Consider the following 18,459-nt stretch of genomic DNA (forward strand, 5'->3'; position numbering starts at 1 on the left):
GTGGAACGGTAGGTAAAGCACATCTTCCTTGTAACTTCTTTGGTTAAAAGCGATGAGGGATGTTGCACGTGCCACTTTAGCAACTTCTTTCCCATAAAAGTGTCCCCAGTGACTTAAACTTTCATTATCCCAATTCAATTAGAAAGACCTCTTGAACATGAGATAACTTCGTTCATCTTCCCTTTTCAGCAAACTGCTTGTAATCCCCAAGCTCCATTTTGCTTCATGGCCCTAAGTTGTGGTTAATGGAACTGTGCTATGTACCATGCAATATTAGCACTAAATAATTTGGCCACCAAATTAAAGGAGGTATTCAAAAGAATTTTATAGATTCATAGTGAATTAGAAGCTTGGTTCTGAGGCTTGGCTATTACTTGATACTGGGACTTTCATTGTAGCATTCCCTGTAGATTTGAGCAGAAATTACATCTTCCCTTTCTCTGTAACGTTCATTTACGCATTCTTTTAGTCGTTCACCCAGTGTTTATTGAAAGAGCCTACACCTGCAGGTTCCTTACTGTGCTGGGCTGGGGGCATGCGTCTTTCCTGGCGTCTAGTTGCTTAGAGTTCAGTAATGAGGATCAGTTGTGTGTAAAAAGTGAGGAAAGTGTGTGTGCCCTCTTAATGGGTGGTGTCATTTCCAGCTGGAGGTGCACGGGTAGCTTTCGCTTTCAGTAGGGGTGATGGGTGAGTGGGACGTTGCCTTCAGCAGTAAGAGAACAGCAGACTTCCCTGTCTCAGATCCTCACGCCATGCTCTGTCAATATAGATGCCTCATGGGGCTTTGCTGTTGTACAGCAGGGCAAGGATCCCTCAGGACATGAGGGAGATTGAGCTGAGGCTAGAATGGGGCTAAAGGGGCTGAGAGCATCAGATGAGTCCGGGAGATCAGAAGAGTAGCCAGGCACGATGGCTCACGCCTCTAATCCAAGCACTTTGGGAAGCCAAGGCAAGCACTTTGGGATTGCTTGAGCCCAGGAGTTCAAGACCAGCCTGGGCAACATAGAGAGAGAGACCTGTCTCTACCAAAATGAAAAAACATTAGCTGGGCATGGTGACATGCATCTGTAGTCCCAGCTACTCAGGAGACTAAGGCAAGAGGATGCAGTGAACTATGATTGTGCCACTGCATTTCAGTCTGGGCAAAAGAGCGAGACCCTATCTATCTCATCTCTTTAAAAAAAAAAAAAAAAAAAAAAGAGTGAAAGTCAGAAGCAGGTACTAAGGGCAGTGAAAACCCAGGAGACTGATGGGGAAGAGGTCATAGCAAGGGAAATTCAACTAGAAGCTTCAAGTCCCAGGACCCCATGCCTTGGGAGCAGTGCTTATCCAAGGCAGTGTGAAGCCAGTTCAAAGAGAAAGCTGTCAAGAAACAAGGAGGTGGGGCAGCTTTGAAACCATGCTGGTGCAAGGGCCTCCAGCCTAGAGAAGGATGCCAGGGGAAAAGATTGAGAGGAAGATTAAGACCCAATTTCTACTGCCTAAGAGGATGGTAGGCGGAAAGATTAGCCGGAGGATAGATAAATAAGACAAAACAGAGTGATTTCTGTCCATGATAAGGACTTCACACAAGAGTGGTTTTTTTTTTTTTTTTTTTGGAGACAGCCTCGGTCACAGCAACCTCCGCCTCCTAGGTTCAAGCAATTCTCGTGCCTCAGCCTCCCCAGTAGCTGGGACGACAGGCGTGCACCACCACGCCTGGCTGATCTTTTGTATTTTAGTAGAGACAGGGTTTCACCATGTTGCCCAGGCTGCCCTTCAACTCCTGAGCTCAGGCAGTCCGCCCGCCTTGGCCTCCCAAAGCACTGGGATTATGGTTTACTTGTCTGGATGGACACTGCCCTCCCCCAACCTTCCTCAGGTAATTACAGGTAGTGGGGAGAGAAAGGGCCTCTGTTAGTTAAATTAATACTCCTACTTTGTTTTTCTTTGTTATTGTTATATAACAGTGATCATTTGAAAGTTAGCTTATAGACATGCAAATATTTCTTCATAACTTTTGGTTACTAATGTACTGTGAGCTATTAGAGTATGGCAAAGAGTCATTAAACAATTAATTTATACAGCAGATTATTCATGCAGAATTCCTAATAAAATGAGCTTTAAGACACTATTATTTTAAACCTTACTAAAATGGGCCTTTACAGCAAAACACTGAACTACTTTAGGAGTGGTGGCAGTCTCCATAAATAGGATATGGTTTTATTTCTCAAGCCATTAACCTTGAAGACCAAACATAGCTGGGTGCGGTGGCTCACACCTGTAATCCTAGCACTTTGGGAGACCGAGGTGGGTGGATCACTTGAGGTCAGGAGTTTGAGACCAACCTGGCCAACATGGTGAAACCCCATATCCACAAAAAATACAAAAATTAACTGAGCATTCTGGGAGGCACCTGTAATCCCAGCTACTTGGGAGGCTGAGGCAGGAGAATCGCTTGAACCCGGGAGGTGGAGGTTGTAGTGAGCCGAGATCCCACCACTGCACTCCAGCCTGGAAAGCAGAGTGAGGGAGACTCCGTCACAAAAAAAAAAACAAAAAAACCAGACCAAACACTAGTGTTGTCACTAGACATTTCTGGTGTAACAGGCACTACCGGCCTGCAGATCTGACATTTGAGGGTGAAATGGTTTTTGTGTAGCTGCTTTCTCTCACAGTGTTTGTAAACTTGAACCCAAGTGCACCGTTCACAGTCTCCAGCTCCAGCTCTTCACTAACACCTTTCTTCCTTGCTGTTGGCCTTGGGACCCTTACTGTTCCCCTTGCTGTGTAGAAACAGATGCAGTCAGACCCACATAAGCTGGACTTTGGACTGAAACCTGAGTTCCTGAGCCGCCCTCCAGGCCCCAGTCTTTTTGGAGCCATCCACCACCCCCATGACCTGGCACGGCCTTCAACTTTGTTCTCTGCCGCTGGTGAGTGTGGGTTTGGGTGGGGGGACAGAGCTGAGAAATGTAGTTCTCAGGTAACTAAATAAATGAGGTTTGCGCTCTGAGCTGCCGCTCAGTCACCACCTACAAAAATACAGTTAATGCCAGCTTGCAAGGCAACATCGCAGCACATCCAGGGAGTTGGGAATCTTCATTGATACACTCTCTTTCATTAAAGGAGGAAGCAGAGATCATCTTTCCCTTACAGGGATTCACATTGCTTCGGTTCATTATTTGCTTCTATATTAAACCAGTATAACTCACAAGCATGTCAGTTGCTATTGAGAAAGATCTGAAGGCTTGCAAGGGCAGATCGGAAGGAAACAATGCCAGGAATTATAGAAGGATGCGGTCGCCCTTAATACGGTGCCCGCAGAGCACTGTAATTTTGCACCGGGATGCTCAGTCATGCCGTGTTTTAAAGTCCTGAGGGTAAAGAAAGACGATTAAGGCAGTTGCCAGGAGTATGGTCTGTGATAGGGAGGTTGGGCCACTCGGTTGCTGGTTTTCTCTGCTACAAAACGTAATACTATTGCCTGGTTGGTTATAGCGGTGGAAGAAATTTAGGCAACGGTGTAAACACCCAAGTGACCTGTTCATCAGATCTGTAATTCATGTAACCTCTGAGAATACACACTGTCAAGTGTGCGTGTGGAAGGGGTGAGGTAGAGAGTGACGATTATGCTCATTCCTGCTCCAGCTACAAACAAAAGACAGCGGCTGTAAGGACTGTGTGTGTGCTGGATGAGAACAGCCCTCTTGGTATTAAGGGTTTCTTGTCATTCTGTCTTCTCTAAAGCTTTTTTAAGTGTAATTCCCGGCACACAGAGCTCAGCTCAGTTAACACTTAAAAATGATGGCACTGAGCTCATTCTGCTAATAACTTCATACCCACTATGCTAAGTAGAATTTATTCTTCTGGACGTAAGCAGTCAAGGGGCTCCCCATTTCTGATCCTTACGAGACAAGTCTTACAGCCATCCTGCCAGATGCCACCCCAGGCTTTTATCCAAGACTCACTGTTGGTGGACCTCTGGCTCTTCTGTTCAGGAAGAGAGAAGCACCCACACTGCAACAAATCATCATTATAATGGGCCTTAGCTACCAAAGCAAGTGAGTCCCCCTGGAGGGTAGATGGAATTTGCTAAGGTCTCAGGTTTTTCTCTGTCAGTGCTGTCTAGGGACATATTTGAAGGCTCTGTTACCATGGCACCTAGGCTCTGAGACAGGGCTACATGAAGAGCAATTTTTGGAGAGAATAGATTTCTCTCTGGCTTCCATTTGAGCCAAGTGGATGAATTGGCTTCTTTTGCTTCAATAATTCTGGAACTGCAAGGCACCCCTGGGGGCCCTGGGCTCAGCAAAGCTCTGGTCTTCATTGAAGCATTAATTAGCTTGCACTACACAGACAGTATGTGGCCAAAATTTTATTTAGCCGACAACACTGCTAACGCCTGATGAATATCCTGGAATATATTCACTTGGTGGAGGCGGGGTATCATTTTTACAGTTCCCAGGTGGAAAATAAGCCAGTATGCAGGGCTGAATAGATAACTCCTCAGGTGTCTTCCAATTCTGAACTACTGTGACGGGGATGATGTTCCTCCTGTACTGAGTGGCTTCCTCTCCAAACCCAGGCCACAAGACTTTTGCAGCCCAGGGAACAGCAGTCCAAAACATAAATTGAGTTAACAGAGTGTAGACAGCAATGACCCCTACGTTTAATCCATTTTCCTAAGGGAATTTATATTTGTTTATAGGAACTTAGACAAAATGCAAAGGATTATGGAACAGTTTTTAGTAAATTCTTTATCCAGGCCTTGTTTATACTTCCATTCTAGAATGTAACCTTCTTTAGCATAAGCAATATGGGATTCTGCCCAAAATAGTTATTTGGTGAACCTTGTAACTGATGTGTATAACTTGTACATACTTAAGAAATCCAGCCATTTTCATCTTGCTATTGGGTGCTAATCCCATGAATATAAACTAGAGACTTCTTCAGATGACCCTGGCAAATCTCTCGTCTAGGACAAAGCCTGCCTTCCAGGAAGCTAGCCTCCTTAGCTAGTAAGTAGCCTCGTATTAACAAGCCCATTTGGTGCCCTAAGGCCTTTAGAAATCTCCTTCCCTAATTGACATTTGCACACTCTCTTTCTCTCTCTCCTTCCTTCCTTCCTTTCCTGGCTTCCTTCAAGAACAGGAATAGAGGCATCTTCAAGAAGTACACAATTAGGCAAGATACAGAGAAGAGGAGGAAATGTGGATCAAGGGACAACTGAAGGAAACCACTAAATTAGACCTGAGTTCCCTGGCAGGCAAAGCAAAAACCTGTCAGAGTCAGTTATAAGATTTTCAGTGCCCCAAAACATAAGAATCAACCAGCTTTTCCTGGCATTGAAAGTTGAGAGACATCAGAGGACTTCATCTCCTAAAACCTAATTGAGCTCACAATAATGAGTTTTACAGAGTCGGGCCTTATAGTATCCTTCGATGTGGGTGCATGCGAACTAACATACTCTTCAGGAGAAGGGATTCTGCAAGTCCCCAGAGCAGCATAGCCAAGAACCACAGCTTCAGGACCACCCCTCCTGAGCCAAGGATGATAACGGGCTGGGTTTCTGGAAGTGTTTCTCAAAGTGAAAACTTGGTCCTCCGAGATGCTCTATAAGGAATGGATTCCATGACGAAATGTTCCCCTCTTAGAGAACGAAGGAGCCTATAAGCTTATTAATGGCTCTAAGAAGCCCTTCAGTAAAGAAACTTGCTTAGCTTTTTTTAATCCAGTATTTCTCCAAATTTACTTGGTTATAAAGCCTCCCCTCCTCCCATGACCCAGGGCAGTTATCTCTGTCTTTGTAATACTGTGTGTCATCGGCTTAAAAAAGAAATACCTGTTTTTGGTGGATGCCAGCCACGCTGGGAAAGACGGATGATTGATTTTCTGCTTCCTAAAAAAAAGAAAAAAATTTTCTTTTACCGTGTGTCTTGCCTGCAGGGGCCTGGGTGGACTTCAGCCATGACCTCCCTTGAACATATTTTCTCACGGGGCCCTTAAGCAAGTAGAAGCCGGTTGCATCTTCGAAGTTGGCTTTTTGTAAACTCTGGTTTTGTTATGTTTGACTTAACAGGTGCTGCACACCCAACTGGGACCCCTTTTGGGCCACCTCCTCATCACAGCAACTTCCTCAACCCTGCTGCCCACCTAGGTGAGTCGCCCAAAATAATGGGAACTGAGATATGTGCTTCAGGCAACCCTGCTGTGTTTACCATGCTCCCGCTGCACCTCCGGGCAAGCTGCTGGGAGTCCCAGATACCCTGCTTACCACTTAGGCAGGAGATGGTGCTCTCTTAGGAGTTTCAGTACATCCCGTCCAGCTTCCAGATTTCATCTCTTACACCGCATTCTTTCGGTAGTAGAGCTGTGCTCGGCAGTGGTTCTGCCTGAACTTCCCATGGTGCAGTGGGTGAGAGCCATTCCTTGGTACCTCAGGGAATCCGAGTTTACAACAGCCTGTTCCTGCCCATTGGAAGAAGATGGTGAGGTCTTGCCCCGTAGCAAAGGTCACCTCTAGGAAGCGGAAAGAAACACAAGCTGACGTTATGGAGAGGAGTTATTCTACATCTCACTGCCCCGATAAATGAGTCTCTTCCTAATAAAGGTGCATGCTTTGTGTGGCCTTTGTGTATTCGATCCCATCTGCAAGTGTACAGGCAGATGCAGGCATTGGCTTGCACAACATCAGGGCATATCATAGGCACGCCCTCAGAGTTTCATCATGGATTCAGATGCCACCTCCTTTCTGTTCTGTTAGAATCTGCAGAGTGCATTCCTGGCAGAGGCGAGACTGGGCAGGAAGGCAAGTTAGTACATCCTGGCTTGAGTAGTGTCCCCACTGGGCAAAGGAAGAGTAATGCAAAATACACAGTTGTAGAAGAGTCCTCAGAAATATTTTGCTAACCCAGTGCCTAAATCCAAGTGTAATGAAAACCTTTTACACCATCCGGTAGGAAAAGTGGGACAGGCCAGGTGGGGGTGTAGAGAGGGCAGGGATCCCGCATCGCCCTGCTCCCAGGAAGCTCTGGGTTCCTCTCCCAGCAGAGCCCCTGACCATTTCCTTCTTCCCCATCTTGTTTGCAGAGCCTTTTAATCGGCCGTCTACGTTCACAGGCCTAGCAGCAGTTGGTGGCAATGCCTTCGGGGGACTTGGAAATCCTTCCGTTAGTGAGTACCTCTAACTTTTAAAAATCTGCCTTGGACTTTTTATCTCCTGTGATCCGCATATGGCTCAAGACCTTTCTAGAGAAAAGGAAACTATGCTCTGGGGGGACCAGTGTAGGTTATATCACTGCAAAAGCAGGCCTTCACAGTGGGGTGAGGTGGAAGTGTGCAGAGCCACCACTGTGAGGGCAGCCCCCTGTGGCTATCCAGTTCTGAGGGGCAGGAACGGCAGTGTAGTTGATGACCACAGAAAGTTTACTCAAGTGCGGAGTTTCATCCACATCCCATCTCTGCTCTCCAAGATTTTGGCTGCAGCTCACATTAGAAGTGAAAGCAATAGTTACATTTCATCTTGCCCGTGGCATTCGTGGAATTGAAAAAAGCACAATGAAAAATAGCAGGAAGACACCACCAGGCTTGGGATAATCAAGATTTGGCACCATTTTATTCTCCATCATCTAGGAGGACTCTGCAGTTTTCTACTATTAAAAAAGCCCATCTCAATTAGGAGAAGAATTACAACCCCATCTCACGTTCTAAACATTAGTATTTAGTCGCCGAATATGCAAATTATTTTCTTTCATGCTACATACCATATATTCCGGGTACAGGAAGAGCTAAAATGTGTCTCTGAGCATACCGTCACAGGTCGGTCTTTATTTAAAACACAGGAAGGAGACCTGTGTGTCTGGTGAGGGCAAGGTCCTGTCTGGTCTCTGGTGACACTTGAGAGGGCCGCGGTGGGTAGAGGAGACAGTGACTTCTCCTGTGAATTAATTTAGAATTATTAATCCAAATCCCACCATCATAACACACCCTTCTGCATGCCTGGAACTTCTGCATGCACCAGATAACGTTGAATTAGGTCATCTCAATACCCATTTGGTCCCTTTTCCTTTTTAACTTCCGCTGTCCCCACCTTTGCTTTTGGTTTTAAAAAGAAAAAAAAAGCTGTGAGCTACCTCTCCAGTGTAGGACAAGACTTCCTCTAATGAATTTGTTAATCTCCTTTCCTTTTCCAGCTCCCAATAATATGTATTCATTTTAACTCTGAATGCTGTTAAAAGTTTTTTGGTAAGTACCTTCATTACAGCAGATTATATAATTTCTCTTAAACCTTTTTGTTCTCCACTTCACCATTTCAGCACCCAACTCAATGTTCGGCCACAAGGATGGCCCCAGTGTGCAGAACTTTAGCAACCCTCACGAACCCTGGAACCGGCTGCACCGAACGCCTCCGTCGTTCCCGACCCCTCCGCCCTGGCTGAAGCCAGGGGAGCTGGAGCGCAGCGCGTCCGCTGCAGCTCATGACAGAGATAGAGATGTAGATAAACGAGACTCATCTGTTAGTAAAGATGACAAAGAAAGGTACGGAAAGAAACCGCTCTCGAGTCCCCACGGGGGAGCCTGCTCTGTGCCAAGTACCAGTGGAACCGGCCGCCCACCCTCCCTGTCCCAGCCTCGTGCTTTAGCTGCCCCGGTAGCCTCAGCTCCTCCCCACAGCCAGTGCCCGCAGCCCCTCGCAGTCCCCATGGCCCGTAGCATATGGTGACCGTAGGAGATAGCAGAGCTAGCGACAGATTCCTGTCTCAGTCGCAGTTATACATCAGCACGTCCCAAGTCCCTGTTAGCGTGTCCAAACAGAAGTCTTTCTCCAGAAGACAGGGAGTTGGAGCTTCGGGCCAGACACACACAGCATGAATCAATTCCATATTTGCTTTCAAGTCCGTGCAGTCCATTAAACCATCCATAGGTTTTTCTCGCTCTTTTCCTCTTTTTGTTTTCTTTTAGAAAGCCATGTTTGCATTGCCTCATCATATTTTTCTCAAATTTTGTTCAAACTCAAAGCCTGGGGCTCACAGATGACTAATAAAATTTTACTCACATAGATGTAGAGAAACGTCGACAAGCAGTTTTGGTTTGGTTTTTGGTTTCACTAGTGGATAATTTTGTTAACCGTTGTCTCTGCACTTGGTAACCCATGCCTAAAAAAAAAGTAGCGTTAAAGAGGGAATGTCTTGGAGTATTTTTTCCAAAGAATATCATACGCATTCTTGACAAAAATGTCTTTTTTTCTTTCTTCCTTTAGGCTGTTTTCACTTTAAATGAACTGATAAGGAATGCACAAATACGCTTGACAGAAAATACCTAATCCCAATTTCCTTGCAGTACTTAAGATTCAAATTTGATCGGAATCTTTCATGTTTCTTTTCTTTGTATACCGTGTATGTATGTGTATGTGTATATCCTAGTAATTTCAAAGAATTCAACTTTGCAGGCTCTAAATGGGGCAGATTAGTAGATACTCATCAGAGGCCATCATGCTGACTGATAAAAGAAAAACAAATTTTCCTTCAAGGCACTATGATAACAATCTCTTAACCACTGGGAGGAATGTTTATGACATTCAGCTCTGAGCTGTGAACTGCCAAAATGAGGCACGCCTAGCAACCTAACCTGGCCGACCCTAGGCCGCGAGCTCTCTGTACACAGCCTGTCACTAGGTGCAATGCAGGATGTGGCCACCAGCCCTTTGCGTGTTTTTCTGGATGGCGTCAAAATGGCCTCTTGGATTAAAGTCAGGAAGCTTAATAAATAAAATATACTCTTCTTCCATCCTTCCCTTAAAAGTTATTCTTCTTCTCTGCATGTGGGCAAGAAACAGCCCTTATAGGGGAGCCTCCTGAATACTCTGTGGTCCTCTGATCCTTGCACACCAGCACCAAGCCAGCATGGCAGCCTGCTGCGCTCCTCAACTTTGCCATGTCTATCTGTCTTGGCACCATCCGTAAGACCTGCCTGGTCTTAGTTTTAACTCAAGTTTTACCTTATTGTCATTCCATTTGTTTTTGCATTTTCTGCCCAATACTCTTGAGCCCCCATCCAAGACAGGTCTCTAAAATTCTTGTCTCGTGTTTTCACTCACAGCTGCTCTCTAAAATTGTTTTCAATGTCCCCATGAGGTTTTGTGTTTAGGGACCTGCTTCTCCTACTGCCTTCCCTCCGTCTTCTCATCAGACTTTGGCTTTCTTATCCCATCTGGTGCACAAGTGCTCTTTGCAACCCAAAAGTCCTCCAACTGTGGCTTCCTTTTGAGCCTTTCTCACGTGCTGTGTCTTGGAGATGGCTCTGTATCCACGTTCTTTGCTCTGAAACTGGTCACTTGTCCTTGTAAGGAGCAAGAGACTTCTGTGACACTGATGTTGAACCCTTTCTTCCACTGGTTCTGTGTTGCAAAGTTGGAAGAAAAGTGATACTGGGCGTTGGGCTCTTAAAACGTGATTCTTTACACTAGATGATCCCGGGAGTCCAGACGGTCGGGCTGGATTGCCACATCATTGCCTTATTGACCACATGCAGCCATCTTGGCTTTCTGGAAGCTCTTCTTCTGTGCTCTTGGTTGAGGCTCTTAACATACAGAGAGATTCTTGCTCCCGGCAGACTCCCCCTCACCCTCATCCCTGGTCCATCTCCCCCATTAAGCTTCCTCTAAAATCTAGGTAAGTAGGATAAGGGTGGCTGGCTCTGCCCTGCCCAGGGCATGGCTGCTGCCTTGGCGACCATGGGAAGCAGCCCCCAGCCTGTCCTCTTCACACCACCATTTCACCCGCAGCCCCTGGCCCGGCCGACTCGCCCCTTTCATTTCATCTGCCTCCTTGTCTTCCCCTCTCTCCCCCAGGGAAAGCGTCGAGAAGCGACACTCCAGCCACCCTTCACCAGCACCTATCCTCCCGGTGAATGCCCTGGGACATACCCGCAGCTCCACTGAACAGATCCGGGCTCATCTGAACACTGAGGCTCGGGAGAAGGACAAACCCAAAGAGAGGGAGAGAGACCACTCGGAATCCCGCAAGGACCTGGCCGCCGACGAGCACAAGGCGAAAGAGGGCCACCTGCCCGAGAAGGACGGGCATGGCCACGAGGGGCGCGCCGCGGGCGAAGAGGCCAAGCAGCTGGCCCGGGTGCCGTCTCCCTACGTGCGGACCCCGGTGGTGGAGAGTGCCAGGCCCAACAGCACCTCGAGCCGGGAGGCCGAGCCGCGCAAGGGTGAGCCGGCCTACGAGAACCCCAAGAAGAGCTCCGAGGTCAAGGTGAAGGAGGAGCGGAAGGAAGACCACGACCTGCCTCCAGAGGCCCCGCAAACCCACCGGGCCTCGGAGCCGCCGCCTCCCAACTCCTCGTCCAGCGTGCACCCGGGGCCCCTGGCCTCGATGCCCATGACGGTGGGGGTGACGGGCATTCACCCCATGAACAGCATCAGCAGCCTGGACAGGACTCGCATGATGACCCCCTTCATGGGCATCAGCCCCCTCCCGGGCGGAGAGCGCTTCCCGTACCCTTCTTTCCACTGGGACCCCATCCGGGACCCCTTGAGGGATCCTTACCGAGAACTTGACATTCACCGGAGAGACCCGCTGGGCAGGGACTTCCTGCTAAGGAACGACCCGCTCCACCGGCTCTCGACTCCCCGGCTGTACGAAGCCGACCGCTCCTTCAGGGACCGGGAGCCTCACGACTACAGCCACCACCACCACCACCACCACCACCCGCTGTCTGTGGACCCTCGGCGGGAGCACGAGCGGGGAGGCCACCTGGACGAGCGGGAGCGCTTGCACATGCTCAGAGAAGACTACGAGCACACGCGGCTCCACTCCGTGCACCCCGCCTCCCTCGACGGACACCTCCCCCACCCCGGCCTCATCACCCCGGGACTCCCCAGCATGCACTATCCCCGCATCAGCCCCACTGCGGGCAACCAAAACGGACTCCTCAACAAGACCCCTCCGACAGCAGCGCTGAGCGCACCTCCCCCGCTCATCTCCACGCTGGGGGGCCGCCCGGTCTCTCCCAGAAGGACGACTCCTCTGTCCGCAGAGATAAGGGAGAGGCCCCCTTCCCACACGCTGAAGGATATCGAGGCCCGATAAGCCGAGAACAGGAGCAAGAACGAGGAAGAAGAAACCCTAGGCAGACACTAGGCCAGGCTTGAGAGACAGAACTCCTGCATGGCTCACACAGACCTGGGGGGGAAAGCCCCACCCCTTCCCCTTGTAAAAAATGTATAGACTCAGTGCACATTTTGAAATGTTTTGTATATTATATGTTGAGATTTTTCAGATCTTTTAGCCCAGTCATATGTTCTCACGTCTCCTACTTTTTGTTTCTCGTATAAAACTTTTTGATTTGAACCAAAACAGTGAAGATGACAACACACACCAATTGGATGATAATTGTAGGGGGGGCAGGGGGAGGGGGAGAAGTCCACGCCATCCATCATGCAAAATTCTTTCAGATGAGGTGGGAAGGCTGTGTACATAGTTATGTAAAAAGAGATTGCTTCATGAGCTAATGGTTCATATATGCAAAAGGGTAAGATGAAAGCTTTACTTTGTACAAATGTAAATAGATAAAGATTAAGTAACATAATACATTAATACTTCTTAAAATGTGCTATTTGCAAACTTACTTAATATCAGTGAACACAGTCGGCTAAGGCTGTGTTCCCATATATTGTTATAGACAGCTAAACCCTTCAACTATGCAATGAATGTTCGGGCTTTTCACAAAAGCCCGCCTAACTCAAAGGAGCCTTTTCAAATCCATTTACAACATACTTAAGGTCATATTTTCCCTGAACAAGCGCTTACGTGATATGACTCTGTTTTCCTTGCTTGTTTTTTTTCAAACGGAGAAACATCCTGTTTTGCAAATTGGACCCCAGGCTGGAACTTAGCATCTGAAGTTGCCGCTTGTGGGCTCTGGGGGAAAGTGTAGCCCCGGAGAGGTAACTGAGGACATGAGCAACCGGTGCCAGGGAGGGTGGGATTTGCCAGATGCCAAAATCAGGGGACGGGTGGTGGTGTCTGTCAGACACACACAGGTCGCCAGTGACTTCACACACACCTCATGTGAGAACCATGCCTTTTTTAGTGTGTCCTATTTCATACCTGTACACACTTCCTCGTTTTGTAATGAGATTTACTTACACCCAAACAGATCCTGAAAGAAAGCTTCAAGTTTTCTCAGATGATGGATATGTTTTCACTGTATTCAATAACTGACGGATGTAAGGTGCACGTTTCCTGATGTGACGCACTATATTCCAGCTGGTGATCAAGTCTGGGAACAACCGTAACAGGTCAACCTTGTGGAGCCATCGCGAGTTAGAGGGTGAAAGATGGCAGAAAAAAAAGTCTTGTGTGTGAGTGTGTTTTTTGAGTTTGCATCAATCTTAATGTCTCTTCATAATACTTTTATAATACATTAAGCCTCTTGTCTACATATTTGGAGAGAATATGACTTTACTAGCAGAGAAATACAATATATCTTGTCTACTGGACTGTAAAATATATGTATGAAATAAAATTAGTTCCATTTGGTCTTCTAGTATATTAAAGTGCTATCTGACGTTGTTATCCTGTTTTTGCAAAAAAAAAAAAAAAGTTAACTACAGACCATTGTTTCTAATAAGCAGAGAGATCTATTTTAGTAGTAAACTGAAGGTTTAGTTGTGAGCTTCAGATTTTGTGAACTCCAGATGTTGTGCGGTGTTTTGTTTTTTTTTTTAAGACAACAACTAAAAAAAATCCAAGGAATATGTACACTGGAACTGTAGTGGTAGCTTTCAGTATTGTAAAGAGATTGTTCTATACGGACCTTTTTGCTGTTTATCCTGTATGTAATAAAGTCCTTTCTAGATCCTATGTGAAAAGAAAAGTGAAGCAACTGAATCTTCAGCATGTTCTCATCGGCGGAGCCTTCTTGTGTAATGTAAACTGTGCCATGTTATTAAAAAATGTGAACTAAGCTTCCAGCTGCTTGTTTGTGTGAGGTGACCATCATTACCTTAGGGAAGAAGCCATACCTGTACAAGACCGAGCTCTTGAAAAGAAACACCTCGAACCCAGCCCGTGTAAGAACAGAAGGCTCACCTGCAGTGGCTGACCACCCTACCCAACTCGGTTAGTGTCTCACCAATTTGTTACTATAAACATTTGCACCCCACACAGTCGCTTGTGCTTTGTTTTTTGAGGAGGGGGGGTTCTGTTAGTTTTTCGTGTGTCCAAGATACTGTAAAAGGTACTTCTGGATTTTGTAGACGTGTGTACAGTGTGGGCCACGTTAGCCAGTTGTTTGTGCCTGGCTACTTCAAAATTCAGCGAAAGTGTTTGCTTTTCCAGCAGTGATGAGAATTCTGACCTAGGGCCTGTGACAACAGTTTTTGCTTGCTCGTTGTATTGCATTTCAATCTGTGGACTTGGTCAGTCATATGTGACTTAAGACCTTCCAGATTTTTTTTTCCTGTCTTAGCTTTTTCTCTCTTTTAATTACGTGGTGTAGTCCTCATCAGTTTGCAGTCTCCCTGTCCTCTAAAATCTGTTTTGTTTTTTTCCATGATGTTAAAAAAAAAAAAAAAATGTTAAATTTTCTTATACCGACCTGATGAAATTGCTATTTGGATGAGATTATTTGCATGGGTGTTTGTATGTTACTAGGGAAAAAATGAAAGCAGTTCAAGTTAGCAAGATCTGGGTAGCTGCTGAATGGGAATCAGAACAGAAATGTTCAGAAATTGGCGGGGGGCAGATCTGTGGTTGGCGAGTGCTGTGGACTCCCGTGGTTTCACAGGGGCATCTGAGAAGTGCATCCAAGGCACTGGAAAAGTCAGTCCAGGGCGAGAAAAGGGCACTGAGAAGTCGGTCCAGTTGCAGACATCCGCTAATCTGGGCAGCGCAGTGACTTCTTGAATAAAAGCCCATTTCACACAGCCCTGTTTTCCTATGTTAATAACTGACTCCAAACTGGAAAAAATAAGGAAGAAAAACCCAGTGGATTGGAAAACACGATAAACACTGTGTTTTTCCAAATCAGGCATTTCTCAGGGCCCTGCAGACAGTAGCAGTGGCGCCTTGCTTTGCTATTTTTCACTGCTCCAATTGTACACCTATTTTGACGTCGCCATCTGCAATGTCAGAACGTAGGAGAGTCAAGCTCTCAAATCAGCCACGGTATCTAATCCCCAGGGCTTCATTCATCTCACCCTTTGCATATTTTCCCCCTAATTACGCTCAGCTCCTCGGCACTGATGGGTACCAGCACCAATTTGATTTCCTGCTAACCTATAGATGCTCTAATTATCTCCCCCATCTTTGACTGACAATGATCTTGTTACCTTCTAATGGTACATGACAGGTAAAATAGCGAATATAATGATGCAATAATTAACCACTTTGGATGGATATTTGCCACGGCATTTGCTGTTTATCCATTTTTCTGCCTCAATCAAGGTAGATGAGGGGAAATAAGACGCAATTGTTGACATTCTTTACATATGTAGCATAAAAGAAGTTGAAGACAGAATTTTGCAGTGCAGGTAGCCGTGCACTTGTGGGGTGCCCAAGGCCTTGTGTGTGTGTATTCATGCTGGAAAACAAACTAGGCCTCAGTGGCATCAATCGGTTGAAGGAAAGAGGATAACAAATGTAACCTGGGCTTTTTCATATGTTATTTTTTAAATTCTGCCATCCTTTTTTTCTGTGCATTTCTGATTTTGTTTGTTTGTTTGTTTTTTGAGACTGAGTCTTGTTCTGTTCCCTAGGCTGGAGTGCAGTGGCATAATCACAGCTCACTGCAGCCTCCACCTCCCGGGATCAAGTGATTCTCCTGCCTCAGTCTCCTGCATAGCTGGGACTACATACAGGCGCCCACCACGCCCAGCTAATTTTGGTATTTTTAGTAGAGACGGGGTTTCACCATGTTGGCCAGGCTGGTCTCAAACTCCTAGCCTTAAGTGATCTTCCCACCTTGGCCTCCCAAAGTGCTGGGATTACAGGTATGTGCCACCACGCCTGGCCTGAAAAATTCTTAAACATGCAAAGTCTTCTTGCAATAAAATAGGGTTATTTTCCAGATAGGAAATCATATTATCTAAGGCTGTCAATTCCACAATATGAAATTGCTAGTCTTTGCCACTGTCACAAGTACTAAGCTAAGGTTTTCGTGTCTCATGCCCAAAATGCTACAAGTCCCTAATGATGAGCTTGGTGGGAAGGAGTCCTTGGGCCACAGTCATGGGGGCTGAATCCACCCCGTGTGCCTTCACAGTCGGTGACCCCATGCACAAAGAGCCTCTTTGGAACTCAGTTTCTTAATGTGCAAAGTGACACAATCTGAACAAAAGCCTAAAAGCATGAAGGTCGTAAGCCCAAAATTCATCAGCATGGCGTGGGTGGAATTTTGCTGTGTGCCGTCCCAAGGTTTATAGAAATTGCGGACTGGGTAGAGAATGGCCCACAGCCCACACAAAAAGGAAAATAACTTTTTCTAAAACGTTAGTGGCAGCCAGGCAGGGTGGCTCACACCTGTAATCCCAGCACTTTGGGAGGCCGAGGCGGGTGGATCACTTGAGGTCAGGAGTTCGAGACCAGCCTGGCCAACATGGTGAAACCCTGTCTCTACTAAAAATACAAAAATTAGCTGGGTATGGTGGCAGACGCCTGTAATCCCAGCTACTCGGGAGGCTGAGGCAGGAGAATTGCTTGAACCTGAGGAGAGGCGCCTGCAGTGAGCCAAGATTGCGCCACTGTACTCCAGCCTGGGCGACAGAGTGAGACCATGTCTCAAAAACAAGCAAGGCCAGGCACTGTGGCTCACACCTGTAATCCCAGCACTTTGGGAGGCCAAGGCGGGCGAATCACGAGGTCAGGAGGTTCAAGACCAGCCTGGCCAACATGGTGAGACCCCGTCTCTACTAAAAATACAAAAAACTAGCTGGGCGTAGTGGCGGGTGCCTGTAATCCCAACTACTCAGGAGGCTGAGGCAGGAGAATTGCTTGAACCTGGGAGGCAGAGGTTGCAGTGAGCTGAGATCACGCTACTGCACTCCAGCCCAGTGACAGGGTGAGACTCTGTCTAAAACAAACAACAACAACAAAAAACTTCAGTGGCTAAAGATTCTTGCTAAACATTTGCTGAAATGTTTGGCAAGTCCAAAAGGAATGAGTGGGTGACCACAGGGCTTCTAACTCACAGGGGTTTCTCACCTGGTAAGGGGAGGAGCTGATTAAAACAGCATCTGGTTAAGGCACCCAGGGTATTGTCACAGAATCGCCACCTGCTGTTCTACCCAAAATGTGCCCTGATGCTGACGGACACAAGATGGAGCTTAGTCTCTGGGCCTGTGTTCGGAGAACTCTGTGGCCTGGAAGAACAGAGACCGGACCAGAAGCCTTCAAATCCTAGGCTTGTGTGCTGTGCAGTTATTGGGCAAATAGGCCTTAGTTTCCTCATCTGTAACTTGAATTTGTTGGGTGATGTTGAAAGGCTTCTTCAAGATCTGTTTGGATTTTGGATTTTGCGTCTCTATTCGGCCTCAGATTTTTTTTTTTTTTAGGAGACTGGGTCTCACTCTGTCACCCAGGCTGGAATGCAGTGGGGCATTCATAGCTCACTGCAGCCTCCAACTTCTGGACTCAAGGGGTCCCTCCTCCTCAGCCTCCTGACTGACTGGAACCACAGGTGCACACCCCCACACCTGGCTCATTCTTTTATTTTTTGTAGAGACCGGGTCTCACTATGCTGACCAGGCTGGTCTTGAACTCCAGGCCTCAAGTGATCCTCCCTCCTCAGTTTCCCAAAGTGCTGGGATTTCAGGTGTAAGCCACTGCACCTGGCCTTTGTTTTTGTTTTTGAGACGAAGTCTCACCTTTTTGTCCAGGCTGGAGTGCAGTGGCACGATCTCCGTTCACTGCAACCTCCGCCTCCCAGGTTCAAGCAAATCTCCTGCTTCAGCCACCCGAGTAGCTGGGATTACAGGCATGCACCACCATGCCCAGCTAATGTTTTTATATTTTTACTAGAGACAGGGTTTCGCCATGTTGGCCAGGCTGGTCTCAAACTCCTGACCTTGTGATCTGCCCGCCTCGGCCTCCCAGAGTGCTGGGATTACAGTTGTGAGCCACCGTGCCTTGCCCTACACCTGGCCCCTTTTTAAACATGATTTACCTTCTCACACCCTGCACTCCAGGAAGGTCAAGTGAGTTGCTATTCCACATGCTTCCTGGCAGCGTCTTATCAGCATCTGTCTGCAGAGTATCTTTTACCTCTCTCCAAAGGCCCTGGTGTCAGAATCTGAGCCACACTAAAGGTCAGCACAAAGCCATCTCCGTAAATCCTTCCCTCTTTGGGGCTGTCTTAGGGCCTGGCTTGGGCTTCTCCCCCACCTTCCACTCAGCACTTCCTGTTCTGCGGTTCTGCACCTCTCTATCTGGATCCTCAGCTCCTGGAGGCAGGGGCCTGTGTTTGATG

General features: G+C 47.1%; 1 protein-coding gene across 22 annotated transcripts in view; it reads left to right on the forward strand.

Annotated features, from left to right (window-relative positions):
- Positions 1–13,959, forward strand: part of AUTS2 (activator of transcription and developmental regulator AUTS2) — a 1,182,725-nt gene extending 1,168,766 nt beyond the window's left edge. For all 22 annotated transcript variants that reach the window (XM_519135.8, XM_003318491.6, XM_054655677.2 and 19 more), the window contains 5 exons: positions 2,774–2,915; positions 6,062–6,139; positions 7,072–7,155; positions 8,298–8,520; positions 10,832–13,959. In XM_519135.8, coding sequence (XP_519135.4) covers positions 2,774–2,915; positions 6,062–6,139; positions 7,072–7,155; positions 8,298–8,520; positions 10,832–12,080 — 1,776 coding nt within the window. In that variant the 3' untranslated portion in view covers positions 12,081–13,959. The remainder of the gene's footprint in view (positions 1–2,773; positions 2,916–6,061; positions 6,140–7,071; positions 7,156–8,297; positions 8,521–10,831) is intronic.
- Positions 13,960–18,459: the final 4,500 nt, after the last annotated feature.

This window comes from Pan troglodytes, chromosome 6, assembly GCF_028858775.2.
Source record: "Pan troglodytes isolate AG18354 chromosome 6, NHGRI_mPanTro3-v2.0_pri, whole genome shotgun sequence".
Lineage (NCBI taxonomy): Eukaryota > Metazoa > Chordata > Mammalia > Primates > Hominidae > Pan > Pan troglodytes.